Genomic DNA, 14,731 nt, shown 5'->3' with positions numbered 1-14,731 from the left:
ATACTCTCGTGTTAAATACTATCTATACACTGAGATCTTGTGATAATCGTGAATCTAGTGAGGTTCATGGCAATTTGATACATCTTCTATAAAAGTATTTCTCTGAGAAATTGCATATAAACAGAGAAAAAGCACGGACATAAAGCAGGTTTGGCCTAGCTTTTATTTTCACTGCAAATGGGGTAGTGGAAATAATAACGATCAGAAGTAGCTACAAAAAGCGCAACATTTAATTGTTAGTTGCTACTTATTTTGGCTATAAATAATTTATAAATTGTATAAAAATGGTCCTATAGAACAAACTATTGGTACTATAGCCCATCGACCTGTGCTCTCTCAAGGGCAAAAATCTTAGTAAATAAAAGCATTATAGAAACTCTAATAGCCTTTCTATATCCTTATAATTCATAGGAATAGAGGTTTTCGTGAAAAAATGTCCTGCAACATCTTCTTTAATTAGATCTTCAAATATAGACATCATTTATTCCTAATTTCTCTCTACACAAAAATAGAGAGCGAGAATGTGACGCTCTAGAGTGCGCACATGATATAGAGAAGTTTTTGGAGGGTGGAAAGATATAGAGAGCGATTTCTATTGAAATGACTTTGTCAATGACATTTTAGAGAGTGAATTTAAGAAAGACTTTTGAAGATGCTCTTCGACGTCTATTTAATAACTATGACTAACAAATATTACTTAAATTAATTTCACATTTCTCTTTGTCCATTTTGTAACACAATTGGCACTTTGTAGTCACTATCTACATGTGATAAATTTACTAACTACAAATCTATATGTTCTTTTTATCTATATCTATATTTTTTCTTTGAAAAACACCTCTATGTATTTTGATTATGCATTTAGCTAAAACCTTAGATTCAACTATAGTCGAGTGGCTCTTATTGCACATCCTATCTTATGATGCCATGAATCTGGATTTCAACTTTTTAGACTTTAATCTTATTTTTTGCTATAGATTTTTTATCCTCAAGTTAGACTGAAACTCTTATGTTTATTGTATCTTTTATTAACTCTACTTTTTATATTTTACTAAAAATAATGGCCCTAGGTCATACGCTACACTTTTAAGTACTACAATGACATAATGGTTATTTAAAACTTACACCATGTCGCTTAACATCGGTGGTGCACTTGAAAGGATATTAGTATTTACTCCTTATAATCGTCATTGTTTACTCAAAAAGGATCTCAACCGATCTCATCCCTCCTATACTTCTGAAGATGTTTGAACTTTCCTGTGAAAGAATTATATGTGTAATGATATTTATCTATTATAAAAGTATTCTTAGGATTATACTATCAACATAGATATATAAAAAATATTTTAATTAAAATATGTAAACTTTTTAGCTAATAAATTATATGTCATGGTTATTAATATATATTTTTAATAATTTCTTAGTATCATTAGTATGTGAGTGGTTAACGAAATAGTTTTCATGATTGCTAAAACATAACATATATATATTCATCGATGATGCATGTCATGCATACTTGATCTGCATGATGCATGATATTTATGTTTACTTTCATTATTTTTAATGTATTAATGTTAACAAATAGAAGTAGAGTAACTATACCTAGGAGTAGAAAGGATTATATACACACATACATTATACGTCTCTCTCGTCATCGTAGCACGAATAATTTATAAACTAAACTATAAATGGAGTTAGGATTTCAAATATTAGAGTCATGTTTAGTTCTATTCAGCATGTTCACTTGTTGGTTTCAGTCAACCCAATCCAGCCAGCCAACAGTGCAAAAGTTCGCTACAACAATCCTGGTTATGCACTTTTCATCAAAAGATTTCCTAGTCCACCAATGTTGTGAATCATTTAACGCTTTGTAGCTTATGTTGTATTTACCGGATTATCTGTGCTACTCGCAGGTGCAGAATTCACATTGATTTGTCCATTGAGGTTGCTTGGCACACTAACACGATAAAATATATTAACAATTAATACCTTCTGCATATATTTAGAGCATGTGTTGTTATTTAGTACTCCTTTCGTCCATAAAAAAATGCAATTATGATTCCGTGGCGGTTAAATTAGTCCAAGTTTGACCAAGTTTATAGTAAATAGTATTAGTATTTATGTCTCTAAATAAATTTATTATGAAAAATATATTATAATCTAATGGTACTTATTTTGTGTAAAAAATGTTAATACTTTTTTATATAACTTTAGTCAAAATTAAAATGTTAGACTTCTCGAAAAATGATGATTGTATTTTTTTCTGGACAGAGGGAGTACCATAACTTAATACGTATCGGGAAGTGCTCTGCGGTCATTTTCTTCTTACGCCTTTTCTTCTGCTCGTCGGTTCTTAGGTTAATGACATCCTCATCCTCGAGGTAAATCCTATATATATGCACTATACGGAAATCATGTGAGGACCCAGGTGAGTATTTTTAACGAAAAATTGTCGTTTGTTTTTTGTAAATAAATAGTCACTTACAACTGTAGTAACTCATTCTATGTATATTTCTTTTTTGTAATTCGGAGAGTTAAAGACGACAGCCATAGCTCCATCTTAACTAACATAGCCGACTTAAAGCGACCGTCTCCGTTATTGTTGCATTAACAGAGCCAAGCTTCTTAAGACGCCAATCTTTGTTAATGATTAATAGAGGCAGATGTTTCTCCCTAGGTATCCTCTCCATTAACATACGGAGCATGCACCTATTTGTACCCATCTCTGTTAATGAGGACGTCTGCATCTTCTTTTTAATCTTTATAATATATATAATAGGCAGCCCTTCTACCTTGTTCGTTTTTAAAAAAAAATGTGTGCATGGATTACCTTTCGGAGTTGGTGCACGTACAACCTGTTCGCTTGCTCGTATATGATTGTGGATTATAAGCTGAAATAGTATTTTTCTCTCATATCAAACCAGCCAGCAGTAAATAATCCACGATCGTTTACGGCCTACCGAACAGGCTGACGGCATTTGCTGAATTTGCCGGTGCTTGCCCAGATGTGGCAGACCAGATTATTGTAGCACAAGCACATTCATTACCAACAGATTGTTACAAGAAGTATCTTCACAGATCGAATCCATAAAAGCATGCGAGCACGCGTTTCCTACAGTTTCAACCACACCGGTCCCTGTTCACTTGTTGATAAGTCATGACTGAAAATATTGTTGATTGATTTATTGTGAGAGAAAAATAATATTCGTTGATTGAAAAAGTACGATTTATAAGCCAAGTAAACAGGACGACTATCTGCAGGGACAGCTTTGCATGCGCACACTGCACGTCGTTAGCATTATGTTTCCAGCTGCAAAATCATATAGTTTACGCATCATCAAGTGTGTGTGTGTGTCTCCGATAGTCCGATCACTTGCAATGTCATCACTTAAGTAATGCATGGGAGGACCTAGCAGTAGATCGACTTGAGCTTATTTATTTAAAAGGTCTCAGCTAGCTTCCTCTGCTGTGTTTTCTCTGAGCCATATATTACTTTATTATTATTATACACATATATATCTTGCATGAATCGCACCAATTCTGAGCCATTAATTATATATACACATATATGAGTATATATATCTTGCATGATGAATCGCATCATCATTTGTTTAGGAAGGCATTCGTCTGATCAACGACACGTGGAGCATCTCATTCCACTATTCGTAATAATGATGCGATAGTTCTCTTTTCTCTAATCTCTACCGACGATGCATGGATGGCATGTGCTTCTTTTATTTGTTACTATAATAACTGGCGTTGGATGCATGATGTGCGTAGTGCGTGCACGTTAGATCGAGAGCTGACCCAGCATTCTGACTAGAGAGTGATCCGCAATTCGTCGCAAAAGAGAGAGAGAGTGATCCGCAATGTTATTATTAGTTTGTTAATTACAAATATTCTGCGAAATAGTTCCTCCATTCCAAATTACATATACAAAATGTTTTAATCTTTTTAGATGCATTATTTTTACTATACACTTAGATATACATTATATTTAGACGTATAGTACACGCTATGTATTTAAAAAATCAATGTGTCTTATAATTTAAAGTACGTCTTTTCTTCTCACGAGAGGGCGCTCTCAAAATTTGAAGTCAACTTGCTATGCTTATACATATACACATAGTTTGTTTAATTTATCTCCTAGTCAACCCTTCATCCGCTTTTTTTTTTATTTATGGAATAAAATCATATATAAAAAAATCAACTGAGGGAGTATCTAACTAATACATTCAAGTCAACTTAGCAAATCTGATTAACTTTAATTCGGTGAGGTCTCCAACAACCATTTAATATATTGATATTGATATTAAATACTATAAAGTCCGTGACTTTGAATTTGACACCACATGAAAGTATTTTCAAATATGCATTCGTTGTTAACAATTTTTAATAGTACATAATCAAAGAATTCTTAGATGTACTATATATGAGTCAAAGATTATGGTCCTGTTTGGTACAGCTTATCTAAGAATCGCTTCCCAGATAAGCTGCACAAATAGAGTAAAAGCGACGGTTAAAATAAGCTGGTCTGATCTAGTTTCTGTTTTTTTAGTATAAATGGGAGATGTGGTAATAAGCGTGGCCAGAATAAGTTGCTGAAAAGCGTGACGTTTGGCTGTTGATTTCAGCTTATTTTGGCCATAAGCAGCTTATAAGCTGTACCCAACATGACCTATAAGTTTAGATTTTAAACTGTGTCTGCGCTTTATGATAGAAAAGAAATGGAGAGGTAATACATTTATTTTTAAAAAAATAAAAAAGCACCTGTACGAAATCCTATGTGTATTCAAAAAATAACTCTTATTTGCAAGATTGGATTGATCTGACTCTCCCTTTAAGATTCTAACAAATGGTAATTATTGAAATGGGAAATTATTTGTTTTTGGTTTTATGAAACCTTGAATGGGAGAGAAGGTGTAAAGCGGGGTGCTTTATTAAATTGATCATAGTTGGAGAACCAAGTGAATAGGTTAGGTTTGTTACGGTGGACCCACCTAAATAAGTCTTTGACTTGATGTGGGCAACCATATTTTTTTTGGATTTATTTTAAAATTTAATATATAGCGACGTATTTGCTGTGACTTTATGAATCTCAAAATATACCATCATTTTAGCTTTTTAAAAATGCTCATAGATATAAGGTTTGAAATTATAGAGGGTAAGTGTGCATATATGTATGTAAGAATTTGTGCATGTTCCTAACGTGATTTGTAAAAAGGAAAAAGTCTACATGACCCCCAAACTATCAGGGTGGACTACTTCACCCCAAACTATAAAACTAGATTTTCTACCCCTGAACTTTCCAAAATCGATCAAATAACCCTAAGCGGTTTTGGACGGTGGTTTTGCTACCGTGACAGTTGTTTTGTCCTTTTCTTTTTTATTTATTTTCGCTAAATCTTTGAAAAGTCATAGTAAATCACAGAAAAATTATAAAATGTAAAAAACTAATTTTGTTGGACTCCACGTGAGTAGATCTACACAGTGAACATATAATATGATATGTTTTAGTATAAAGTTTTTGTTATACCTTTAGATATATGATTTTCTATAATTAATTGGAATAATTTATAGCTACAATTTCTATGGTCTAATTGTGGTAAAAATTTTATGGTGGGCTAATTATTGTATGTTTGAACTGTAGCAAAAATTTCATACTCATTGGATCATGTATAACTTAGTTATTGATTTATTTAGGTTTATGCTTGTTGAATCTATGCTTTATCAAATTATCTTTGCATTCATATGCGTAGCGTCAAAAAAGGAGTCCGTATACGACTTGAGCGTCCATTTTACTACAGCGTGCTCCTGGAGTTCAAGATGGACTCGAACTTGACATGAATTGAGCCTCCAAATTGACTTGGACACCCTTGCTGGCCTCCTAAGGAGGTGGCCAAGGAGTAGGACATCCAAGGGCTTGCTTGATGTTCTCTCCATCTCCTTGGGACATGCTTCAACTTGGGCCAGGGTCCTAAGGGTGAATATCATGCCCATGATGACGACACAGCTCTCAGCAAGAAACAATGGAAACTTGTCGTGATGGTTTGGAGGCCTTGCCGATGTGATCTTGAGCTCAAACTAGATCCATTTGAAAGCTTAGCAAATAAGCTTTCCATCAAGTGCTTATGGACCTCAAACTCACTCCAGATGAAAGAGTTGTGGCCTTCCCCATTGAAGTACTGGTGGCCGCCGACTAATGGGAAGTTCAACTTTGATGGATTTGCACTTTGAGATTGGACTTGTTCATAGCATATCCATTCTCTATCATCATCACCATTTGTCCTAAGTGCATTTAAAATATCAACATTAGGCAGTAACCAATTCTTAGATTTATCACTATGCAAATATAGAAACGAGCTCACCTTATAATTAATGGTTGTATGCGAAGGTGTCATGTCCTCATCATGTGGATGTGGAGTTTTTATATGTCGAGAATTGCAAAGTAAAGATAGCTAATAGCAAGCAATGTACAACAAATATAGCATCAAAATTCATGTTGTGGCTATCACACTAGGACAACAAACACTTTAGTAGAGAATACACAGTCACAATTATAAGTTATTAGCCAATAAGCAGCAAATGCCATCAAGTTTTCAATTCAGATTAAGGACATAAAAACAACCACGTCGTGAAATAAAAAGTTCTCAACTAATAAGCTTTTCTTTATCTCAAATTATTTTGATTTTTAGTTTAGAGAGAAAAAACATTAGTTATACTTCATCTGTCCTAAATTATAAGACATTTTAGCATTTATAAATTCATAGCATTTGCTATGTATTTAGACATAACATATATTTAGATGCATAGCAAAAGCTATGAATCTAAAAAAGTCAAAACGTTTAATAATTTAGAACGGAAGGAGTAGTATTTTAAATATAGGACGAATAATCCATAACGGTTAGATTTTGCCAATTCTATGTATATCGTAACTCATATCCACGTACAATCGAATTTGGATTATCTATACCTACATCAACACCCAACTAATATCTATATTCTTAAAATTCAAATTTCAATCGAATTGAAAGATTACCTATACCATTTTCACCCATCCTATGTCATCACAATATCTTGCAATCAGATTTTTTTCTTAAAAAATTCTCCAAAATTCAAACGCAATCAAAGTCAACAATGGCACCACTAATAAACTGGTGCAAATTACGGAACCCTTTTTCTGTTGTAAGCGCAAAACAATCAAATCAAGTTTATACGGTATAAAAGAGAATCGCCGTGCGCACATGGCACATGGTGATGGCGAGAGACCATAAACAAAAACCGGCGCGGCACGCCACCCGCTAAGGTCCGAGCCCCCCGTGACGCAATTCCTCTTCCTATTTTATTTTATGAGTATATATTATTGATTTATTTAAGCGCTGTTTGGTTCCACGGGAACTTCTAAAATTGTTGTCCCATCGAATGTTTGATATATATATAAAGTATTAAATATAGACTAATTACAAAACTAATTACATAACTTACGACTAATTTGCGAGACGAATCTTTTAAGACTAATTAGTCCATAATTTGACAACGTGATGCTACAGTGGGCCTATTCGCTGGTTGGTTTCTGGGCTGGTTTGGGCTGGCTGGTGCTGGTTTGTTGTGAGAGAAAAATACTGTTGGCTGGCTGGTTTGGGCTGGCTGAAACCAACAAGCGTACAGGGTGAGTAAACATATGCTAACAACAGATTAATTAGACTTAAAAAATTCATCTCAGAAATTTATCTATGTAATTGATTTTATTATTAATCTATATTTAATATTTTTTATTAATATCTAAATATTGAATGTGATATGAATTTTAGGAGGGTTCACGCAACCATTGCGTTTTGTATCTTTTCCCCGACACCAGCTGACCTGTTTTTCATATTTCGCGGTCCGAAGCTGGAACCACGTGGGACCCGTTCCCCGCGCAGAGAATCCCGAGGCCCCACCGCGCCAGGCACTGGCCGCCCACCACGGTTCGCCTCGTGCGCTCCCCGTCCCGGACACGTGTCGTCCTGTCGACGACCCGCCCACCGCTTCCGGGGCACGCTGGACGCTCGGTCGCCGCAAACCCTTCCCACCGACATGCGGGTTCCGTTCCCCACAGCCCCAGATGTCAGTGACGTTCTACGGAACCAGCCAGAGTGCAGCGGGAAGGGCGTCGTGCCGTACCACGTGGGGGAGTCGACCGGGGGAACCGGTTAACGTGGCGTGGGCCCCGCCGAGAGCGACGCGCCCGATCCGGTCACCACTCCTGTTCTTTTCTTTTTTCTACTGCTATTCTTAATTATTTTCTGTCTATCTATCTCCCCCGTTTCCCCAGCTGGTAGTAATCTAATGCCCTCGTTTTCAATTAAAAAAGGGAGCGCACGCCATTAAACAAAAGCAGAATAGCACACACGGCAAGGCCTACAAGAGGAGAAGAGAACGGTCAAGGCTGCCGCGCATCGTCATCACTAGCCTGTCAGTCGAGGGGGAGGACGAGGAGGTGCTGAGAGAGAAGCTTCACAGAGCTTGCTTGCTTGGGGTTGGAGCCTGGACCTGGAGGGGGCGTGCCGAGCTGTCGTCTCTCCACTCCACCCACCAGCTACCTCGGGAGGGCAAGTCCGGCAAAATCTGCGGCCTCCTTTCCCGAGCCCGGTTGGATGGAGAGGGACTTCCTGGCCGCGATCGGCAAGGAGCAGCAGCACCCGCACAAGGAGAAGGCAGCTGGCGCGGAGGAATCAGGTATGCTCCCCGGCCTCCATTCGCCGCCTGCCGCCCTGGGTTTCTTGATCTGTGCCCGCACCGAGGCGTGCCTATAGCTTCTTGCCGTGCTGGGTTGGGTTCGCTCCATTCGTTTCGGCGAGATGCGGCATGGGTGCGCTGCGAAATTCTCCCCTGTTTCTTTTTTTTTTTAGCTTTACTTTATCTTGGCAACAAAGAGTGCGGGCATGGCTGTCTGGCATGCCTGCCGAATTCCTTTTGACGGCCGGTCTGCCGTGTACGCTCGATTCGGGCGAGAGTTAATGCGTGAAGAAAGCCATGATTTTTCCGGGAGAGACTGGCAGAACCTTTCGGACAGCCGCGGGTGTCGTTAGTTGATTTCGAGCCCGCCTCTGCTCGCTCGTGGGACGGGGATCGTTAACGGACCCATCTCTGGGTTCGTGCTTTCTTGTGTGTATTTATGTGCCGGCGTCTGATTCTCAGAGGCGTGTGCAATCTCTCGCAGCTTACTTCGGAGGAGCAGGAGCAGCAGCTCCGGCAATGGACTGGTCCTTCGCTAGCAAGCCCGGCGCCGCCCCGGCGTTGATGTCGTTCCGGTCGGCGGCCAGGGAGGAGCCTTCGTTCCCCCAGTTCTCCTCCTCCTTCGACGGTGTCAAGAACCCGGCCCCTCGTATCCTCACGCACCAGGTATGCGCGGCTGCTCTTCTTGGTTCTGATTCATGTCAGCTTCCGAGTGCTCTTTTATTAATACATCTAGTTCCCTTTTCCGGCATCTGATGATGTTTTTGCAGAGATCTTTCGGGCCCGACAGCACGCAGTACGGCGCCGTGCACCGTGCGCAGCCGCCGCAGCATGCGCTGAACGGGGCTAGAGTCATTCCGGTCTCGTCGCCGTTCAACCACAACAATCCGATGTTCAGGGTCCAGAGCTCGCCTAGCCTTCCGAATAGTACTGCGTTCAAGCAGCCGCCTTTTGCCATCAACAACACCGCGGCCAGTTCTACTGTGGGTTTCTATGGAACAAGGTAGTTTGTTTGCTGTTATGACCGTGACTTATAGAAGTGGCTGTGAAATTAGTATCGACTGAAACATCGCTTGTTTTGCCTGTGAAGGGATGCGGTGAGGCCAAAGACGGCGCAGTTGACAATCTTCTATGCCGGTTCTGTCAATGTATTCGACAACGTCTCAGCTGAGAAGGTATAATTTCTCATGATCTTTTTCATTTCGATGCTAATTTGCTTTGCCTTTAAGCTCCTTCATTGACATTTTTCATTGTCACAGGCTCAGGAGCTCATGTTCTTAGCCAGCAGAGGATCTCTTCCAAGCTCAGCCCCTGTTGCCCGCAAACCAGAAGCTCCTATTTTCGCTCCAGCAAAAGTCACAGTGCCTGAGGTTTTGCCTGCAAAGCAGATACTATTTCATAGACCACAGCATGTTTCGTCGCCTCCATCTGCCATCTCCAAACCAATCCCTGGCATCTTGCAAGCTGCAACTCTCCCCAGGAGCGCCTCTAGCTCTAACCTTGACTCCCCAGTTCCGAAATCTTCTGTCCCATTAGCTGTTCCTCCCGTGAGTCAGGCTCCGGCAGCTCTGCCTGCAACACTTGCCACTACTACTGCAGCAGCAATAATGCCTAGAGGTACTGCTGGCTGTTTATGCTTTGCATAGAGAACTGGCTATCATTGTAGTATTCGGTAATTCTGGTTGCTTTTTGTTACACTGTATTGAAATTGTTATTGTCCGTTGCAGCTGTCCCTCAAGCTAGAAAGGCGTCCCTTGCTCGATTCTTGGAGAAAAGAAAGGAAAGGTAGAATCCATATTCTTATTCCCAGTGTCCTAGAAACAGTTATCAGTGATTCTACCACATTTGTTTTGAGTGCATGGCAGCAACTTAATTCCCTATGACAGATTTGCAATTGTTCTGATCTTGCATGCTGCTTTTGCAGGGTGACAACTGCTGCGCCTTACCCATCAGCCAAGAGCCCGTTGGAGAGCAGTGACACGTATGGCAGTGGGAGCGCCAACGACAAGTCATCATGCACGGACATTGCCCTCTCAAGCAACCATGAAGAGTCCCTATGTTTAGGGCAGCCCAGGAACATCAGCTTCAGCCAAGAGTCCCCCAGTACAAAACTACAGATGTGATTTGACCTGATCATGCCCAATGTTCATAGATTTGTCCTGGCTGACTGATGCAAAAACCATAAAATACTTTTGCACTCAGGCAAGGACTCGAGAGGGAAGAGATGACATATGTTATCGATGCCGTTGTTGTTTATGATGATATTTTGCAGTGTTAGTTTACTTGTAATGCAGGTATAGCTGGTGGTGCCCCACCTAACTAACAAGAGAGCTGTCACTTGCAGACCCTTGATTATTTTTTTTGCCCTAGCGCCATTTCTGTTGGGAAAAAGGAACTCAAATGTGTTACTTTAGCAGTATCAAATTATATAGGCTTACATATTCTGCGCCTTTTGTATGTCCAAAGTGTAATATTCTTGTTCTTGTATTATGAACCTCCAAGCTACAGAATGCAAGAGCAAAACTTATTCTCGATGGTGTTCTCATTGGCAGCATGTGTACACAGTATGGGCATGTTGTTTTGAGTTGTTCTGTTTTAATCGCCCTATTCACGAGCTTATTCAGCACCAGTGTTTTCTTCTCACAACATTTCAGCATAAGCATTAGCATAAGCCAGAATTCAAGAACAGATGGGCAGCAGTCGTTGCAAGGTTTTTGGATGTTCCTAAGTGGCTCCTCAACCAGTTCTGTTCTTTTCTTACTGATTCCTCAAAATATTTGACAAATCCTCATTGGTGTGAGTCAGCCATCACAAGGTTTGGAATGAGGCATGTTGCTTTCGTAGAGGGAAATTTTGATCGTTATTGTTTTTGGCATGTTGACTGACGTGCCTAACGGCTTTCATTTTTTTTTTCTGCGTGCAATGTGAGAGACTGGTAGTGGGTTTGTTCCATTAAAAATGTGGCAATGAATTTCCTTTATATAAACAATGTCATGCCTTCGTCTGCTTCTGATTGTTCCCGATAGAATTGCGAATTAGCTTGATACATGAATCACCTTTCAAATTGTGCATGAACATTCGTCTTTCTGAGAGATGCAATAACATTTCGAATTTGGATGAACTTACTCTTCCCGGGAAAATCAGTTGCCTGTCTGTCATTACTCTTCCCGGGAAACTCGAGTTTTCTGGGCTTCAATTCAACCGTCACCACCACCATCTTCGCTGCTGCTTCCAATCTGGTGGGCTTGGACGTTCCCCGTCGATTGTTCATGGGCTTCTATGGATTCCCCTAGCCCGGCCCACAGTATACGGTGACTGTCCAGAGGCGCGAGCGAGTCCGGCCCGTGAAACAGGACGGCGACGTGTCACTGACCGCAGAAATCGCGCCCGTGCGCGGCCCACCCACCGCCGGCGGGTCCAGCCACTAGCGCGCAAGGGCCCGGGCGGTGACCGCGGCGCACCATCGGCCGGCCCGTGCGCCGTTGACACGCCCGCGCCGACCGGCGCAACGTCGCCACACAACAAGACAATGCCCCCCGGCCCCTCCCTCCACCGCCGCCGCCGGCGCCCACCGCGAAGCGATTGAAAGGCAGGCAAGGCAGCCAGCGACGCGTCAGTCTCCGGCACACTCGTCGGTACGCGGACAGCCGGCGGAGTGGTGGGCGGTTAGCAGCATGTTCGGCAGGCCATAAACGATCTTATATGATCGTGAATTATAAATTGGAACAGTATTTTTCTCTTATACCAAACCAGTCCAATCAGCTAGCAGTAAATAATCCAGGATCCAGCCCAGCCGGCTGAACAGACCGTAGGTTAGGTCAATCATTGCGCGCGGAGGGATCCCGATCCTGGTATCACCATGACAGGTGTTGCTCCGAAACGGAGTGGTAGGGTTGCATGCATGCAGGCTTCCAGCTGGAGGATGCAATCTGCAGGGATTGTAGTGTCAAGTCAATCTTTGCTGAGGAAAAGAGTAATGTGGGAATGGTGGGTCAGCACCATTGGCTGCAAATGAAAAGGTAGAGATGCGTCGAGTCCATGTCCATCGATCGCCTGGGGGCCATGGATGGAGGCATGGAGCATATCCTGATTTGGTTGTTTATTCTTTATTCCCGCCACTTGTTGCACCTTTTTCCCTCCCAAAATTTCTGCTGCTGACAGCAGAACAATAAGGCCTTGTTTATTTGCACGAAATTTAGGAATTTGACTATTGTAGCATTTTCGTTTTTATTTGGCAATTAGTATTCAATCATGGACTAATTAGGCTCAAAATGTTCGTCTCGTGATTTCCAACAAAACTGTGTAATTAGTTTTTTTTCGTCTACATTTAATACTTCATGCACATATTGTAAGATTCGATATGATGGATACTGTAGCATTTTTTGAAAAAACTTTTTGGAACTAAATAAGACCTAACCAGCCAGCCAAGCAAAAAAGTGAGCTGAATGTCGGCTTTGTTGCAGGAAATAAAATTTTCAGAAATGTACGTAGTGGATATGAATGTGAATGTAGCAGCAGTACTCGGTCTTGTCTCCCACCCTTTTTTTTAGCTAAAAGTAATGGCTATTTTTAGACACGCGTGCTAGCCTCCACTGAGGTGGATAGATTAGTTTTGAATTGTGGTACGGTGTGAATAGTTATACTACCAGCTTTGAGGAAGTGTGTTCGCTCATAGCTTGCAGACGAGCTCAATAATCGCGTATACTCTCTGAATGCGCGCTTCTGCCGAGTCAAGAAGCTGACGGCTTCTCCAAGGGACCGGACTAAAGTTTACTAAATATCCCATCGAGTATTTTGATACTAATTAAAAAAACTAAACATAAATATAATTAAATTTAATAGATTTATCTCGTAAATTAATCTTAATTTATATAATTAATTTTATAATTAATCTATATTTAATACTTTAAATTAATAGTCAAACATTCTTAAGTTCGGGGAACCTGACACCCCAAGTCGACGACTGACACCCCAAGTCAACGAGGCCACTCTCGTAACTCTCGAATTTTGAAGTCTATGACACCCCTTGCTCTTGTCTTCTTGTGTGAGCAATTGAGGGCCTGTTTAGTTTCCTAAAATTTTGCAAAATTTTTCAAGATTTTGCGTCACATCGAATCTCTAGACGTATGCATGAAGTATTAAATATAAATAAAAAATAAAACTAATTATACAGTTTAGATGAAATTCACGAGACAAATCTTTTAAGCCTAATTAGATTATGATTAGGACATTAATTGCCAAATAACAATAAAAGTGCTACAGTACCATTTCTCAAAAAAAATTCGCCAACTAACGAAGCCTGAGCTGAACATGCGTTGAAACTGAAAGCTTCCAAATCAGCTCAAGAACATGTTTATTTTCCAGCGCTGTGTACGCGTACGAACGTACGCTCGGCTCCACCAACCTCGCCGACCTCTTCTTCTCATGCACCAATTATTCACGTCCCCATTTGACATTTGGGACTCAACTACTCGACCGTCAGCTACATACTAAGGACACCATTTGATTTGGGACTCAACTACCACTGCTGTATTTAGGTTGGCACTCGACAAAGGCCAAATTATACTCGGCAAAGCCTTTGTCAAGTACGACACTTCGGCAAAGAACATACGACAAAAAATTGATCGACAAAGCTCTCTTTGCCAAGTGTCTTTTATTGAGCACTCGGCAAAGAAAAGCAATCGTCACGGCGCCGGTCCCGTTGACGGTCACTTTGCCTGAGTGCCAACCCGGCAGGCACTCGGCAAAGATTTTTTATTTTTTTTAAAAAAATTTCTTTGCCGAGTGCCTGAAGGGTTGGCACTCGACAAAGAGTTTTTATTTTTTTTACAAATTTTCTTTGCCGAGTGCCAACCTTCAGGCACTCGGCAAAGATTTTTATTTTATTTTTTAAAATTTCTTTGCCGAGTGCCTCATGTTCGGCACTCGACAAAGTTTGATTTTTTTATTTCTTTGCCGAGTGCCCTTTGCCCAGCATTCGGCAAAGTTTGAATTTTTTTTAGTTTCTTTGCCG

The 14,731-nt window shown here is 40.5% G+C and overlaps 1 protein-coding gene across 1 annotated transcript; it reads left to right on the top strand.

The window, feature by feature from the left end:
- Positions 1-8,366: 8,366 nt before the first annotated feature.
- On the top strand, positions 8,367-11,250 carry LOC136549821 (protein TIFY 6b-like). Its single transcript, XM_066541241.1, has 7 exons — positions 8,367-8,718; positions 9,203-9,384; positions 9,489-9,721; positions 9,809-9,893; positions 9,978-10,335; positions 10,446-10,503; positions 10,643-11,250. Exons 1-7 carry the CDS (start codon positions 8,637-8,639, stop codon positions 10,839-10,841), a joined length of 1,197 nt encoding a protein of 398 aa, XP_066397338.1. The 5' UTR covers positions 8,367-8,636; the 3' UTR covers positions 10,842-11,250.
- The last annotated feature ends 3,481 nt before the right edge of the window (positions 11,251-14,731 follow it).

This window comes from Miscanthus floridulus, chromosome 4 (assembly GCF_019320115.1).
Source record: "Miscanthus floridulus cultivar M001 chromosome 4, ASM1932011v1, whole genome shotgun sequence".
Classification (NCBI taxonomy): domain Eukaryota; kingdom Viridiplantae; phylum Streptophyta; class Magnoliopsida; order Poales; family Poaceae; genus Miscanthus; species Miscanthus floridulus.
Note: the sequence above shows the minus strand (reverse complement) of the source record. Positions and strands in the feature narration are given on the sequence as shown.

Coding starts and splice junctions, on each gene's coding strand:
- LOC136549821 (XM_066541241.1), top strand. CDS start 8,637: ATGGAGAGGGACTTCCTGGCCGCGATCGGCAAGGAGCAGCAGCACCCG. Junction 8,719..9,202: donor AGCTGGCGCGGAGGAATCAG/GTATGCTCCCCG, acceptor AATCTCTCGCAG/CTTACTTCGGAGGAGCAGGA. Junction 10,336..10,445: donor AGCAGCAATAATGCCTAGAG/GTACTGCTGGCT, acceptor TGTCCGTTGCAG/CTGTCCCTCAAGCTAGAAAG.